General features: G+C 43.2%; 2 protein-coding genes across 8 annotated transcripts in view; one reads left to right on the top strand and one right to left on the bottom strand.

Moving 5' to 3' along the window:
* LOC102968262 (inositol 1,4,5-trisphosphate receptor interacting protein) overlaps window positions 1-1684 on the top strand; it is a 31579-nt gene extending 29895 nt beyond the window's left edge. The window contains exon 4 of the transcript XR_006209438.1: window positions 154-1684. The gene's annotated coding sequence lies outside the window, so the exon portion shown is untranslated. The remainder of the gene's footprint in view (window positions 1-153) is intronic.
* Window positions 1685-2130: 446 nt separating this feature from the next.
* GSTO2 (glutathione S-transferase omega 2) overlaps window positions 2131-16912 on the bottom strand; it is a 25292-nt gene continuing 10510 nt past the window's right edge. For 5 of the 7 annotated variants that reach the window (XM_042961166.1, XM_042961165.1, XM_042961168.1 and 2 more), the window contains 4 exons: window positions 16435-16536; window positions 9420-9506; window positions 3429-3535; window positions 2131-2423 (listed from right to left, as the gene is read on the bottom strand). In XM_042961166.1, the coding sequence (XP_042817100.1) occupies window positions 2264-2423; window positions 3429-3535; window positions 9420-9506; window positions 16435-16536 (456 nt within the window). In that variant the 3' untranslated portion in view covers window positions 2131-2263. The remainder of the gene's footprint in view (window positions 2424-3428; window positions 3536-9419; window positions 9507-16434; window positions 16537-16912) is intronic. The other 2 variants (XM_007080313.3, XM_042961170.1) reach the window with 2 other exon arrangements.

The raw sequence follows: 16912 nt of genomic DNA, 5'->3' as shown, positions 1-16912 counted from the left end.
GGATGTCACTGGACTCGGTCCAGATGGGCTCCAGTTCAGAACCACTAGGGACGGGAGCTTCACAGGACCTCCTCTGGTCAAGGATTCGGATGTTAACCTCATGTATGACAATGAGGCTCTTTCAAACTATTTTTCTCTTTTTCCACACCGCAGGACATAGAGAACAGCTTTCAGCTTAAATCTGTAAGTTCGACATGCTTTTATAAGATATACACCGATTGTTAAAAGCGGTTATCTCTGCAACACGAGATGGTGGAAGAATTCCTATTTTCATTGTTGCATTTTTTAAAAAGCCCTAATATATTATTTCTGCCCTCTCCTGCAATAAAAGACATGGTATTTTAAAAGCTCCTTGTGGAGCATTATTTAATTGCCTCTCTTCTCCAGGCTAAATCCTTACACTTTTATCCAGAGGTTAACAACTGATTCCTCTGTGGGGCAGACGGGTGGCATAAAGGAGAAGGAAGACGTGGAAGGCAGTGCAGGTGACCCCAGCAAACTGCAGAGAGCATGCCTGGCCGAAAAGCATTCACCTCCCAAACTGGGCTGTGGGCCACCAGCCTGCAACCTCTCCCCACGAGCACTTTTCTCATCCTATGTTTCTTGGTTTTGCAAGCTTCCTAAATTAGTATGTAGAGCCCCAAAGAGAACATCTTTGGTTTTGGTCATCCAAAGACATGCCATTATCTGTTGTGTCAACAGCAGTTTTGGTCTCACGCCAAATACTTGCCAACACACAGGATTTTACACCTGCAAAGTCCGATCAGTCCCCGAGTCCTAGGAGAGGCCACAGGGGCCAAGCAAAGATCCAGGAAAATGTGACTCGCAGACTTTGCTCTGCTCTGGCTCAGGTACCATGGCAACAGGGCGCCCCATCCTGAGCAGACTGCCCCCGTCACGTGGCGCCCGTTCTGGCAGATTGGGCCACCTCACCAAAGCAGGCTTGCGTCTGTCCAGCTGGCTCAGAGCCACACCGGTAGCTATTGACATGAGTCAAAATCAACCCAGAGGCAGCAGATGGCCGGGCTGGGCTGAGACGTGGGGAGAAACAGGGCTGGCTGGGCTGAGTCAGAGGCAGGGGCTGCAGACAGCTCAGTGGGCACCGACAAGTCACAATATCACTCCCACTACTGCCTGGTCTTTCGCCACGGCTGGGAAGCTAAGAAGAGGTTCAACATGAACAGAGCTGAAATGATGACAAGCTGATCCCCAGACCTGGAGATAAGATGGCATCGGACAGCCCTGTCCCACTCCTATGGGGTAAGTGATAGAAGCTGCCAGTGTCCGGTTCCTGCTGGCACCCCCAGTCACCCTCGGTCGTGAGCAGTGCTGGGCAGAGCCAGTTGAGGTGCCATATGGGGCCAAGACAAGCGTTCCCACTGCCAGAGAACCAGCTCCAAAGCACGAAGTCTACAGCCTCCACCAAGATGAATGGAATGACCAGGGGCTCCTGTGTTTTTGTCATCTTTCACCCCCACATGGCCCAGGGCTTGGTACACAGCAGGCAATCAGAGGCATCTGTTGAGACCAAGTGAAAGTGTGTGTGATACAAATGCAACCAAGTGACCTTTGCCTGTGACTGGGTTTGGGGCGTTGTTTATTTTTTCAAGGCAGGATGTTGGCTATAGAACATTCTGTGAGCCATCCTGAGCCCTGACAGCACCGGTGACATTCTGACGTAGTCGGTCTAGGGGAACAACGGGTGTTTCATTTCCTGCTTCAGGATTTTTTTAGTCACAAGACCCTCGGTGTCTCCCAGGCCAGCGCCAAAGTGTGAACAAGAATGATACGCATGTATGCCCATGTGGACAGCAGCTTTCAGTTGCCAAATGGAGAGTATTTGGGCCTGGAGTGTTTCCCTCTTCCTCTTCTCCAGCTTTCCTCTCTCCAGGGAGGTTGTGGAGGGGCCCAATCCGTAATGATGAACATCATTGATGGGCAAGCCTTGAACCTCCACATCAGCCTGAGCACCAGTGATCTGGAGGTCAAACTGGGCCAAAGGCCAAGGAGCCAGGAGGCACATAGACTCCCAAAATGTGCTTGGACATTGGCACTGGGCACTTGAGATTTCTTGAGAATCATCAGAAGGTAGAGGCCTGAGGAGTCTTACAAACGGATTGTGAGAAAGAATACATTTTCTGTCTCCACGTTTATTGAGAACCTCAAAGAAAATGAACAGAGATTGATTGACCCACCAAAACAATCCCTGATGTAGAGTCACGACGTGCTTGGGAATTCTGGATGTGAGGGGGGAGACTGAGACTCAGCAAGTTAGCCCATAATCAAAAGCATCAGGGTTGTTCTGAAAATAAAGATTCAAGAAGCCCAGGAAAATGCTCCTATCTATGAGAAGGGCGCACACTGTGGGGTCCTGCTTCATGGCTGCTGTCCAGAGCCGGAGAGCTGGCGTGTGGTTCAAACAGCTGCAGGACAGGAAAGAACGGTTAGCTTGTCTGAAAGGGAAGCCATGGGTAAAGGTGGCAGGCGTGCTTCTTAGATTGACAAGATACAAAAGACTGGTTTGTTTGGGCAATGAAGTTATCTTAGTTACCTTATTATCAACTGGTCATGATCATTGACTGGAGGAAAAGCTCATTTGGGGAACAGCTGTGCATGTTTGGAATTTACAGAAGTTGTTGTTGGTTTTCACAAGTTAAAATGCTTGTGGACTGATTGCTCCGGGAAGTAAGGTGTCTGGGCTTCACTGTTTACCAACAAAAGGACAACCCCCCCCCCCCAACCACAAAAAGAAACATTCTTCTGTCATTGTTAGATTTTACTTTAGGGAGTTTGAAACAAGACAAGTCGTTTCCAAAAACACTTTTTAAAAATCAGTAAAACCATCATCAAACCTTGAAATAATGGAGCTGACCCAGCCCTTTCAAAGATGGATCAGGAAATTTAGGTCTAGGATATGGAAGTGATTTGCTCAAAATAGTACCACTGGTGAGTGGGAAATCCAGGAAGAGGTGAGGGTTCCCGATCCGTGGTTCAGTACTCCATCTCCAGAGGAGACAGGTTTTGGTAATGTGTATTTTGAGACATAGTTTAAAATATCTAACTATGTTTTATGTGATCTTCCTTTGGAGACAGCCAAAGTGGGAGGTGCGGGAGAGCATGGCTGGGTAGGTGTGAGCCCGCGCATCGTGGGGGTACAGACGCACTTCTGCTGGGGCAGGACTCGGTTCCCCAATGCCATAATTGTCCAGCGCCCAATTATGCACTGGACTGGGAGTACAGCAGATGCCAATACAAGTTCAACGTCTCTGAGCATCGGAACAAAGCACATGTTCTGGCTGCGGACCCCTACACGGTCTCCCCAGGTCCACCGGGCAACTTCATCTATTTTAAATATCCCTAACTTTCCATGCTGTGTGGCTGGTCATTCTGCTTGTTACCCAGTGCAACCCCACAGTCAAATGTCTTACTCAGCTATTCCATACACATCCAGCCGCTCAAACCAGGGCCAAAAGAGGTAATCGATCATGGATATACAGTCTCCACCAAAGAAGACGGTGTTCTGATAGCCAAGAATCTAAAAGTTTAAATAGAACAAAAGCAAGTTAATTTACCTACCTGCTGCCATGCTTATAGATGCTAAATACAAATATCAAATTTACTCCTAAAGAGAGAGAACCAAGGCCCTGATTCTCCTTGCAATTTGTTAGGCAGTCAGTCTTCCCTTGAGGTTTCGTCCACTTCCTTTAGGGTCAAACTCCCAGCTACATTCAGCCCTTCCCCCCTTTCAACACTGGAGCACTGGGGTGGCTCATGTGACTTGGGAACTTGGAGGAAAACCCAAGCAGAGGGAGCCCAGCTCTGCCCTCTTAGCCTAGAACACGTTCCTCCATGTGCTAAACTTTCCATGGATGAGCTCAGTTCCTGGAGACAGGGGCCCTGCCCCAAGCCAGCGCTGTCCATTACTGAGAGGCAGGGGACCACATTAGGAACCCTGCTCCCTCATTTTCCAGGACCCACTTTATCTGTAATTAAGGGAATACTATAGTCTCCATATGTCTTACTCTTTAGATTTATTTATCAATCAATGTATAACTAAAGCAGGAAAGAGCAAATGGTCTTCGTGGACTCCCTCAAATCCCAACACTGTCTTTATATCATCTTTTCTTTTTTTTATTTGAGCTCTTTGAACTATACACTTCTGGCCACTCATCACTGTCAACTTTTTACATTAAAATAGAATGTCTCATTTCCCAATGGGACAAGTTTATCCAGATAGGTAGACTGTAAACCAAACAGATAAACTCTTAACAGACAGATAACCAAATGCCAGTTAAAAAAAAAAAAAGTACCTGAAAATTTTAAAAGCAAAAATGTCTAACACAGGTTACTTTTGGACCAGGTCTTTCCAAAGAGAAAAGTATGGGGCCAGTTACCTAGGTAAATCAAGCAAACAACTCTCTTTGACCCATATAACTCATAACCAACTGCTTACTCCCCTATAGCTATAGATCCAGATTCCTACATCCTTTAGATACATTTCTATCTTCCTATCTCTACCACTCAGGCTTGATTTTTCATACTCCAGACCAGCTTATGGATTCTGTGATGTAGTCTAGGGTTGTCATTAAGAAGGTGAGCTCAGGAGCAGTCAGACCTGATCCTATCCTGGGCTCTACCTCCTATTCAACATGGAACCCAGGGCAACTTGCCTCAGTTTGCTCATCTGTACATGGTGGTAAGTTAGCGCCCACCTCAGAGGTTATGGTGAGGAGTTATGTAATCATGCATAAATAAACATAAGCTCTTATGATGAGAAAGCATAGAGATGTCCAGAGTCTACCTGTACAGAAAGCAGATCCGTCCCTGACAGAAAAGATCAATGGGATCCCCCCACCTGCCACCCTTCTCAGAGGAAAAAGCAAATCTAAGTTTTCATTATCCCCTAATATGGTAAAGAGGAGTTTACATGACTGGTGTCCTGGAAGTCTAAAAAAACATTAGGTAGCATGACTTTGTTCAAGAAAACTAACAGGATGGAACTAAACCAGTAGAATCTGGCCAATGAAAACTCAAGACAGAGGCTATTTTAAGGCATAAGGAAAACAGATCTGACTTACAGCAGAAAAGAACAAATTGTTCAGTTTTCATGGGTTCTAGATAGCACCAAATCTTTGTGTTCAGGAATAGATCGTAATTACCCAAACTTTTATCTCTGGCTTTGAAACATATTTCTCCAACTTACTGTTGGCCTTCATGGCACAAATCAGAACCAAATCTAAATCGATCAACCCCAGAACATCTGTATAATTCTGTTTACAGAGCAGCGGTGCTCTTGGGAAAGTCCTTGTCAAAACAAATCATATATGGACATTTATTAGAACCCATGATGGGTCCTTTGGTAAAGTGATATTTCAAAAACGAATAACTGCTTAGTAATTGATATTTATTTAGTATATATTTTAAAGCTTTTTATTTACTCGAAGTAGGAGTATGTCTTTGATATACATGATGTTACAGATATAATTAATTCTTATATAAACACTCAAAGTAATTCAAGCCCTATCAAAGTACTTGATACAGTAAAAAGTCAAAATGAGCATATGGAAGAAATAGATGAAGTATTACTTATTCTTAGCCAATCTCTCCCACCCCAAAATACATTTACACATTCCCTCGGGCTCCCTTCCTTCCTTCCTTGCTCCTTCCTTCCTTGCTCCTTCCTTCCTTCCTTCCTTCCTCTTTCTCTCTCTCTCTATTTTTCCTTAAGTTGGCTTCACACCCAGCCCAGAGCCCAACGTGGGGCCTGGTCTCAGGACCCTAAGATCATGACCTGAGCTGAGATCAAGAGTCAGACACTTAACCAACTGAGCCACCAAGGCACCCCTCCCTTGGGCTTTCTTAAATTCAAGTGTAACATCAAAACTCCTTGGAGTTTTTGATACAGCTTCTGATTCTTGACTCCTGCCTCAGACAGGCATTTCTCCCCCAGATTTCTCACAGGGCAAGTCTAAAAGTCTCAAGAGAGGGGTGTCTGGGTGGCTCAGTCAGTTGAGCATCCGACTTTGGCTCAGGTCATGATCTTGCAGTTCTTGAGTTCAAGCCCTGCATCAGGCTTTGAGCTGTGCTTGACAGCTCAGAGCCTGGAGCCTGCTTCAGATTCTGTGTCTCCCTCTATCTCTGCCCCTCCCGCATTTGCACTCTGTCTCTCTCTCTCTGTCTCTTCCAAAAATAAATAAACATTAAACAAAAAATTTTTTAAATAATAAAAGTCCCAAGAGAATAGCCATCTTCCTATAAAGTAGCACAAAGTGCTGGCTCCTTTGCAGACATGTGCCAGTGATGTAGAACATCCTGGCCAGCCCTCCTTACAGGTTTATTGAAACCTTTAAGACCCTCAGTAAGCGAGCTCCCTTCCATGCAAACCTGATACCTTCAGATATGTGCAGTGGCTTTTCCCTTAAGAATCACAGAACATCAGTGTTGTAAGGGTCACTGGAACTCCTCTACTGGGACCCCCCTCCCACTTTACCATTTTTTTACACCATGCTCATTACACACAGGATTAGAGATGCAGTGTAAAAAATTTGTGCAATAAAAAAACATGAAAGGGGCGCCTGGGTGGCTCAGTCGGTTAAGCATCCTACTTCAGCTCAGGTCATGATCTCACGGTTTGTGGGTTCAAGCCCTGCATCAGGCTCTGTGCTGATAGCTCAGAGCCTGCAACCTGCTTCGGGTTCTGTGTCTCCCTCTCTCTCTCTGCCCCTCCCCCACTCATGCTCTGTCTCTCAAAAATAAACATTAAAAAAATTTTACAAAACCACTAAGATCAGAAAAAAACAAAAGTTAGAACAGAAGGTCAAAACAAGGAAGGAAATATCAAGCCCAGGGGCCTGAAGAGTTCCTTAAATCTTTGAATCTGACTTGAGTTTCCTGGCAGCCGAGGAGGAGAGGAAAACACACCGGGTAAGCCAATTCTTGCCTCTCACGTGGAAGCACAAAGGGACTCTCACTTTTCAGGGGAGGAAACTCACTCCTAGGGAGGTGAAGGAGCTCTCTGGGTAGTGCAGGAGCTCAGACGAAAACAGCATTCTCCTTATTCCCATACTAGAGTCAGCCCTTGTGTTGTTGAACTTCAGATATCTAAGTATGACGACTGTAGTCACAGTCTCTTGTGAATTCTTTGTTCTTTAAATTTAAGTATCAGCAAAAACCCTAGAATCAGCAAACTCTGAAAGCCTCCACCCCTCTCTGGCCAAGGCTGGTCCAACTGTGAGCTTCCCCGTGAGAACTCCCTCCCCAGTCCTGTTTTCTCTCTCTCAAACATGGGCTCTGCCAGAGCACCAGCCCACTGGGAGATGAGACACAATCACAGTAAAAAAACAAAACAAAACAAAAAAAACTTTATCAAAAATCTCTTCTGGGGCACCTGGCTGGCTCAGTGGGCACAGCATGTGAGTTTGTGAGTTTGAGCTCCACATTGGGTGTAGATTACTTAAAAATAAAATCTTTACAAAATTCTCTCCTTCTTATTCTATTCCATTGATAAGAGGGTCTTTGGTCAACATTACTAAGATAGTTCTCCTGTGTTCTCAGTTTAAACTTAGTCCCTTGCCTATAGCCAATTAGCTCCTCTGACAGATTTTAGGATAGTCAGAAGTAAAACAGGATAGTAGGATAGTGAGTACACAGATAGTCTTAATCTCCAGTGGCTTATCCTCCCTAAGTGTTTTATTGTCACAAATGGAATAGGAAGCTGTGCTCCCTCAACCCCACTTAGCAGTGGTTATGCTAATATCCATTTTATAAAACTCTATTTTGAGTTCTTTTTGTCACCCACCTCTCACATATAGAATCCCTCACTTTCAGAACTATTGTCTCTGGTATGCCAAGCAAGGCAAAATAGCCTGCTTACAGAGGTGTTTTTATTCCAAGGCCCCAGACATCGCCCCCCAGACCACACACGGGCAGCTGAGGGAAGCGAGGCTCCAGCTTCTAGCTCTCCACTTTCCTAAAAGTATCAACACATCTCCCATCCAAGCTTAAGAACTAGGATATTGGGAAAAAGACATTTGATGTCCTGAAATATATATATGTATTTTAAAAATCTACTTTTTTCACTGAAAATTGACTACTAGACTTCCCTTGCTTGTGGATGTCAAAAGAGGTAAGGAGTGAACATGCAAATGAAGAGGGAGGGACCGTTGGGTACAGTGTTTCCAGCCCCTCAACCTGAAAAAGCCCGGATGAAAGGGCTCCTTGTCCTCTGCGAGGGCCTCTCGGGCTCCCCCAGGAGGACCCAAAAGAGGTTCGCCCTAGAGCGCGGGTGGAAGGAAGAAGCGCGGAGCACCCCCTTGTGGCCATAGGTGGTAAGGCGCCATGGCCTTTGCTTGCCCTGGAAGTTTACCAAGGAGGTAAAACAAATCTGTACGGTTTTTGTGAGAGAAGCAAGATCTTAAAGATCTGATCCCAGACTTCTTCAGACTAGACACTAAAAAGCTTCCATCTATAGTCTTGGTTAGTAAAGCTTGGGATCAGCTTCACTAATGCTTCACTGTGCTTAACTTCAGGAGGTCGCTGCCCTGCACCACTGCCATTGCCTCCAAAGAGAACAGACAGAGCAGTGGCTTGAGGGAGCGCTGCTGTCCTCGCTGGAGAACAAAGAGAGCGTTTTTTTCTTGAAGGAAACAGTTCCTGAGAAGCAGAACCTCACTCCCCTCCCGCCCCAAAAAGACACAAAACCACTTGCCAATACATCAGCAAGGCAGGCCCTTCTCCAGAAGTAGCAGAAAAGTACTCGACTAGGGGGAAGAAATCTGAGTCCATAAAAAATAAGAGAAGGTTCTCAAAGACCCCCTGGGGGGCTCAGTCGGGTAAGCCCCAGCTTCAGCTCAGGTCATGATCTCACAGCCCTTGAGTTCAAGCCCCGCATTGGGCTCTGTGCAGAGAGTTCGGAGACTGGAGCCTGCTTCAGATTCTGTGTCTCCCTCTCTCTCTGCCCCACCCTGCTCGCTCTCTCTCTCTCTATCTCTCTAAAATAAATAAACATTAAGAGAGAGAGAGAAGATTCTCAAGATTTCACATTTCTGACGTTTCTGGTCCCTGTTACACTGAAGCACTGCTGAGGCTGAGCCAGCGAGAAAGAACTGATTCCCTGTAAAATGAACCAAGGGTATAGAAACAAACTATGAGGACAAACTAGAGTACATATAAACCCATTTCTCCTCTGGAAAGAAGCCTCAGAAGTAGGTTCTGCTTCTTAACCTCCTGCTGCTTAACAATTATGACCTGGAGTCCCCTATGAAGATTCAGAACGCAATTTGTCAACATTCAGGGATTAAAGGACCATCCTGAGAATTCTATGCTGGGATCCTTTTAATGGGCTCACTTCTTTTGCCGACGTGTATGAGCACGATAGTAAGAGGGGAAGCTAGTAGGCCAAGGCTTGACAAGTCCAATACCTTTAAAGTGATGGATCGTGGGTGAAAAAAACAAATGAATATTTTCCATTTCTCCTGAAGGGGTAGACGACTTCCTATTTGTAAAAGCTGTGGAAGAAATCACAACGGGAAAGACCTATAGCACAATATGGTTAAATGTTAGATTTCCATTTTAAATACACTTTTTCATATTTTTATTTATTTTTGAGAGACAGCGAGCACGAGCAGGGGAGGAGCAGAGAAAGAGGGACACAGAGGATCTGAAGCGGGCTCTGCACTGACACCACAGAGCCCGATGTGAGGCTAAACTCACAAACCGTGAGATCATGACCTGAGCCTAAGTCGGACGCTTAACTGACTGAGCCACACAAGCACCCCTGTATTTCTTTTTTTTTTGTTTTAGTTTATTTATTTTATTTTTGAGAGAAAGAGAGCGAGAGAGAGTTCCAAGCAGTCTTAGTGCCGTCAGCACAGAGCCTGACAAGGGGCTCGATCTCAGGAACCGTGACAAGAGTCAGACACTTAACCAACTGAGCCACCCAGGTGCCCCTAAATGTTATATTTCTACATGTACCAAAAAAAAAAAAAATAAGCCAAACTAAAAGTTAAAAAAAAAACAAAAAAAAAGCGTTTTTAAAAACAGGCAAATATCCTTAATACATAAGGAACTCTTTAACATATAAGGAACTTTTACACTCAACAAGAAAAATCAGGAAGATCTTGATAGACGGGTAACAGACCATTTTCACAAAACCCAAAGAGATAGCATACTTTGGGGGAAAATCTTCCACTTCACTAGCAATCAAAGAAATACAAATTAAGGCAACCATGAAAAACTATTGCTTCTCTCCAAAGCAGGCAAATATCATCTTTAATGAAATCTCCCAACAGTGGAAAGGGGGAAGTGCAAAGAGAATTTTTATACACTGCTGGGGGAGGGGGGGCAAACAGCACAAGTCTTTGGGGAAGCAATTTAGCAACACACTGCTCCAGCCTCTAAATGTTCATACCCTTTGATCTGGTAATTCCACTCCTGGAAGTCTGGCCTAAGGACATATTCTAAAATACAGAATTTTTTTTTTATGCAAAAAAGAACAGCTGCCGTTTCTTACAGCACCGTTCAATGGTAAACAACCAGAAACAATCTAAAAACTCCTAATGGGTGTGCTGGATAAATAAGTATGGTTTATACACATGGCAAATTATGTAGAAAGAAAGTGTTTTTTTTTCTGTTTTTAAAGATTATACATGTAATACAGAAATACTTTCTCATTATTTAAAAACAAGACAGCAACCTAATTTTTTTAATGTTTACTTATTTTTGAGAGAAAGCATGAGTGGGGGAGGGGCAGAGAGAGAGGGAGACACAGAATCTGAAGCAAGCTCCAGACTCTAAGCTGTCAGCACAGAGCCTGACACGGGGCCTGAACTCACGAACCGTGAGATCATGACCTGAGCCAAATTTGGACGCTCAACCGACTGAACCACCCAGGCGCCCCCCACAAAGAAAGCAGTATAAATGGCAAGGACCTGCCCTCCCCATCCCTGCTCTTACCAAGTTTTCTTTCTCATCCTGGTTCTAATCCCTTTCCCAGTAGCAACCTCTATTGGGAGTGTAATATCTATCTATAAAGGCATTTTTCTGGACATTCATTTACATGCATATGTACACATATGTACATTTGTTTTCTTCTACAAAAATGGGATCATGCCATCTGTATTACTGTGTAATTCACTTAAATATTTCTAGGCAATTTTTTCATGGCAGTACTCATGGCTTTACTTCATTCATTTTAAACTGCTATACAGGGGTACCTGGGAGGCTCAACTGGTTGAGCGTCTGACTTCAGCTCAGGTCATGATCTTGCGGTTCACAAGTTCAAGCCCCCAACCAGGCTCTGTGCTGACAGCTCAGAGCCTGGAGCCTCCTTCAGATTCTGTGTCTCCCTCTCTCCTGCCCCTCCCCCACTAGTGCCCTCTCTCTCTCTCTCTCTCTCTCTCTCTCTTTCTCTCTGAAAAATAAATTTAAAAAACATTAAAAAATAAACTGCCATACAGAATTCCACAAGATGAACATAATTTTTTTATTTAAAATAAATTTTTTTAACATTTATTTATTTTTGAGGGAGAAAGCACAAGTCGGGGAGGGGCAGAAAGAGGGAGACATAGAATCCGAAGCAGGCTCCGCACTGTCAGCACAAAGCCCAATGTGGGGCTTGAACTCACAGACTGTGAGATCATGACCTGAGCCAAAATCAAGAGTCAGCTGCTCAACTGAGTGAGCCACCCAGGCGCCCCAAGATGAAAATAATTTATCTAACCATTTCCTGTCTAATGTACATTAAGTTTTATAATTTTTCACCCTCATAAATCATGCTTCTTTTAAAAATGCTCTTATACATATAAACAAGCATTCTAGAGTTTATAAAAATATGGGAAAATCTTTACATCATAACGATAACCTAGTTCTATATACAGTACAATTTCAACTACATAGCAGAAAAAGAAAACAAAAAAAGTCCAAAATAATACCAATAGTTGTTTCTGGGTAATGGGCTTATGGATTTTTTTTTCTTAGTTTCTATATTTTCCAAATTCTCTAATGAACAAATACTAATTTATAGTTGGAGAAAAGTAAAATTAATTTCTACATGATGAGAATAATTATTATTCTATTATTTACATGGTGGTAGATGGTATAGCAGAAGGCTATTAACAGAAATATAGCAAATATTCATTTACATGGAAAGCAGCTGTCAGAACTGGACAGTGAATAAAGTTACCAAAGTAGCAACAGCACAAAAAACACTCAATTAGCCATTGTGAATAGAGGATAATCAGTTTCCTAGTGTGGAAGGATGGTGATTACAACTGGAATTAATGGCACATTAGTAGACATGTTAAATCAGTTAGCAAACCCAAGAGAACTGATAACATACGTCCAACACAAAAACGCATGCATAAATGCTCACAGCAGCATTATTTGTCATAGCCAGAAAGGGGAAACAACCCACCTGTCCATTAACTGGTGGCTATGCAAAATATGGTATCTCCGAATAATGCAATACTTTTCAGCCATAAAAAAAATAAACGATGAACCTTGAAAACATTATGTTAAGTAAAAGAAGCTCATGAAAAGCTAACATTCTATGTTTCCACTTCTATGAAATGTCCAGAACAGGTAAATCCATAAAGACAAGTGAATTAGTGGGTGCTGATGGCTGGGAAGGTTTTGAAGAAATGGGAAGCTAATACTAATGACTAAGGAGTTCCTTTTCGAGATGATGAAATGTTGTAGAATAACTAGCGGTGATGGTTGCACAACTCGGTAAATATTCTAAAAGCCACTGAACTGTACACTTGAAAAGGGTGAATTTATAGTATGTGAATTATATCTCAATAAAGCTGTTATAAAAACATAGCTAGTAACAACTAATTTAGTTTGTAGACATGTTAAATTGTTGATAACAAAATAAATTTAGGTTATAGTTTGCCATACACAGAAGGCTATAGAAAATTATTTTCAGTGAACAATTAGCCAGATACAAACTTTCTCCTGCTGACATCAAAGGATAAATAATTAAGCAACATATAATTTCATTATTGAAATTAATAAAAATTAAGGAAAAATAGCAAAACTTAACCAAGAAAATATAATCTAATTGGGCGCAAATGTATTCTTTCTGGAGAGGAGAAAGGACAGATTAAAAATTAACATTAGGGTAGGGGTGCCTGGGTGGCTCAGTCGGTTAAGCGTCCGACTTCAGCTCAGGTCACGATCTCAGGGTCCGTGAGTTCGAGCCCGTTTCAGATTCTGTGTCTCCCTCTCTCTCTGCCCCTCCCCTGTTCATGCTCTGTCTCTCTCTGTCTGAAAAATAAATAAACATTAAAAAAAGTTTAAAAAAAATTAACATTAGGGGAGAAATTTGGAATCACAAAAATACTTAACTAGAGATGTTCCTGGGTGATGTCAATACAGCTTATATAAATCTGACCTCACTAAAAACACAAGACATGTAACCAAATTTGGCGACATGGGAAGCTTTGCGTGGAGACATCACAAGGCAGGTTGGGGAATACCAAGAATTAAAAACATGGGCGCCTGGGTGGCTCAGTCAGCTGAGTGTCTGACTTTGGCTCTGGTCTTGATCTCCAGGTTTGTGAGTTGGAGCCCCACATCAGGCTAGCTGCTGTCAGTGCAGAGCCCGCTTCAGACCCTCTCTGTCCCCCTCTCTCTCTGCCCCTTCCCTGCTCTTTCTCTCTCCCTCTCCCTCTCCCTCTCAAAACTAAATAAACATTTATTAATAAAAAAAAAAAAAGAATTAAAAACAATATAAGGTGTCCTGTGGCCCCCGGAAGCTGAAGGCCTCAAGTTACTAGGCAGGTTGTCATTCCCTCCTAGGCAGATTGTGTTTTCCAGAGTTATCTGTTACTACCCTTCTCATTCCCTTTTATTGAGTTCCACTGATGATTGGCAAGAAACCAAGCAACAGCCAGAATACAGAATTCATAATACAGAAACGCTGAATCAGAGCAAAATTCCGCAGCATCAGAGAAATCTGGCCGAATCCTGTCTTTCACTGCCTTTGGGCTGACTGCTTCCACAATGAAAATATTTAGAATGAAGGCACTAGCCCCACCCCACCCCCCAAAAAAGGAACCTCTGAAAGTTCTGCCACATTCAAATCCACAAAGATAAAACGAAAATGGGCTCAAGTGCTATTCTGATACGGCAAAGTCAAGCACAAACGTTAAAAAAAGAATAAAGCTAAAAAGACGTGTGCCACTGAGATTGATTCAGTAGAGGCTAGAAAATCGGTTTGACAACAGAAAGTGTGGTTAGGGAAGGGCATCCCTGTCATTTTAAAGCTCATGCAAATGTTTGGAACAGGAAAGCAAGTGGGGACTCTGCCAGTTTGATAATGAATGCAGCAGTAATGTATCTCAAAGAATTGTAAACATATTGCAGAAAAATGCGGCTAAATAACAAGCACAATGAATCTTTAATTTTGATGCAACTATTTTTTAAGAACAAATTTAAAAGTCAGGGCATTACTTGAAAAAGAGAAACTGTCACAGTTTAAGGCTGCAAGCAGTAAACTGAGCAGAAGATTATGTATTGGTATCTTGCCTTACTTATCACTCAGAAAGACCATGTATATTTAATGTACTTTCAGCTCACACAAAATCCTGATTATATAAAACCATGCAAAAGAGTTGCACAAGTCAGGGAACATTCTCTATCAAAATTATTCTGACAAGTTTCTACCTCAGTAGAATCTCCTAGAGTCAATATACTGGTATTAAGAGTGGATCAAGCTAACTGGGCATGTTTCAGATTCTGATATTGCCTACATTGTATTTAAAAGTCTTGCTAATAATGGGACAAAAACCATATTCAAATCTGCTAGAACAATCCTGAATATTCAGTGGTCCTTAAATACCATCAGTATTTTGGTATATACCTACCTCAGCTAGTTTAACAAATTATTTCTAGGACTCAGCTACTGAAGATAAAGAGGAAAGGTGTTATTCAGTGTTGTGCCGGAGCTGACCAATCACCAATCACATCTCTTTTCAACCCTGGGCTTAGACACAACATTGGTAGGTCGAATCAGCATTTGGTGGGAGTATTTACAGCACCGAAATCAGAAAATGCTATAAATCAGGGGGGGGCCTGAGTGGCTCAGTCGGTTAAGCGTCCGCCTTCGGCTCAGGTCATGATCTCACAGTTCGTGAGTTCCAGCCCCGTGTCGGGCTCTGGGCTGACAGCTCAGAGCCTGGAGCCCGCTTCAGATTCCGTGTCTCCCTCTGTCTGCCCCATCGCTGCTTGCACTCTGTCTCTCGCATTGTCTCAAAAATAAATAAACATTTAAAAAAATAATAGAAAATGCTATAAATCAGAGCAGCTTCTTCTTTCAGAAGTCCTTTCTTATAGATAATTATTCATCATCCATAAATACTGCAATTGTACAAATCTAAGATAGGTAGCTGGAAATGTAAATAAATTTAATCTGCTTCCACTTGACAAAGGTCAAATGAAAGAGAATTAATAATCAGCCTTCCCTGAAGGGGATAAAAATAGCATTCTCTAGCTGCCAACAGAGTTACAACTCCCACCCCCATAAAGGGAACATATCAGATTCTAGAACAAATTTAAAGGAAGTCATAGAACCACCTTTCAGATCATTCTAGAGGTAAGGGGTAAGTAGCTGTATTACTGCAAGGTTAGGGAAGGATCTGCTGGCAGAGATTGCTCCTTGCCTACCCATAGCCACTCTCCCCTCTTTCTTGATTACAGAACCCTGATTTATTCAAGGTGTCCCCAGCTAAAAGACTACATTTCCCAGCTGGCTCTGCACATAGTTCTCACACAACAACTAAGTTGCGGCCAATGAGATTTAAGGAATCATTGAGTAGGGATTCTGGGAAAGTCTTTTAAAGGGGCATGGCCTTTCGCCATTTTTTCCCCCCTTGTTCTCCTTTCCTCAACTTGGAACTTAGAAATGATGGCTGCAGTTCCAGCAGCTATCTTGTCATTTTGAGGATGAAAGACCTGCACTAAAGATGACAAAGCAGATGGAAAGAGAGCCTCAGTCCCTAATAACTTTATAAAGAAGCCATCAAAATAGCCCTGACTACCTCTGACTTTTTATGTGAGAGAACAAACTGTTATAAAATAAGTTTACAGTAGTAAGGTCCCTTTTGCTAGCAGCCAAACAAAATCCCTAACAAATATAAATCTTAGCCTCATTGGCAGAAAGTACAGAAGCCATGCAGCAGTAAAGAATGTGGTGAGTTGGGGAAAGGAAGAAACTCATCACGTGTCCTTCCCCCTTCCTTGCCAGATTTTCAAGAATAGTTCCATAACAGGTTAGTGGGGAGCAAGCACCCACAAGTTAAAACCAGATGACTGGCACCTGAACTTATCAACTTCTGGCAGAAAGAATAAGTCTGTGAAAGCAAGGGGTCAGGCTCAGGACCCTGTATCACCTCTTCCACTGAATCTGACCAGGAGGGGGGCCCCCTTTTGTACCTCTTCAAGGTTGCAGAATTCCTGACGCAGGGCTAGCTTCAGATCAGCACATTCTCTCCCACATCTTATGGCCACCAGACATTCCTTGGTCAAATGTGGGACCTAATCAGAGAACACAGGTTCTTAGTGGAGAAGTCTAAGGAAACTCTGTGCTCCTGTTCTGCCTGAAAACACAGCCAAAGCTTTATCACTCCAACTGAACAGGACAACATGCACATCCAGGTTCCCCACCTCCTGGGAGGGTCATGCCATCTCTGGGTTCCAGGAATCCATTGTCACAGCACCCTGGCAAAACAAGGCACTTTAAAGGGGGTCTCCAGTGCTCCTTACTCGCTCAGCTACTTCTTCGTTGTTCAATCTGCGGTGGGGCACTTAACCTCTCTAAGCCTCTCTAAGCCAGTGTTGTCATCTGAAGAATGGATACAATAACAGTGCCCACCTTGCAGGGCTGTTGGGAGCGTTAAGCGAGTTGACCTTT

Source organism: Panthera tigris, chromosome D2, assembly GCF_018350195.1.
Source record: "Panthera tigris isolate Pti1 chromosome D2, P.tigris_Pti1_mat1.1, whole genome shotgun sequence".
Taxonomy (NCBI): domain Eukaryota; kingdom Metazoa; phylum Chordata; class Mammalia; order Carnivora; family Felidae; genus Panthera; species Panthera tigris.
The sequence above is the reverse complement of the archived record's forward strand: the minus strand, read 5'-3'. Positions and strand labels throughout refer to the sequence as shown.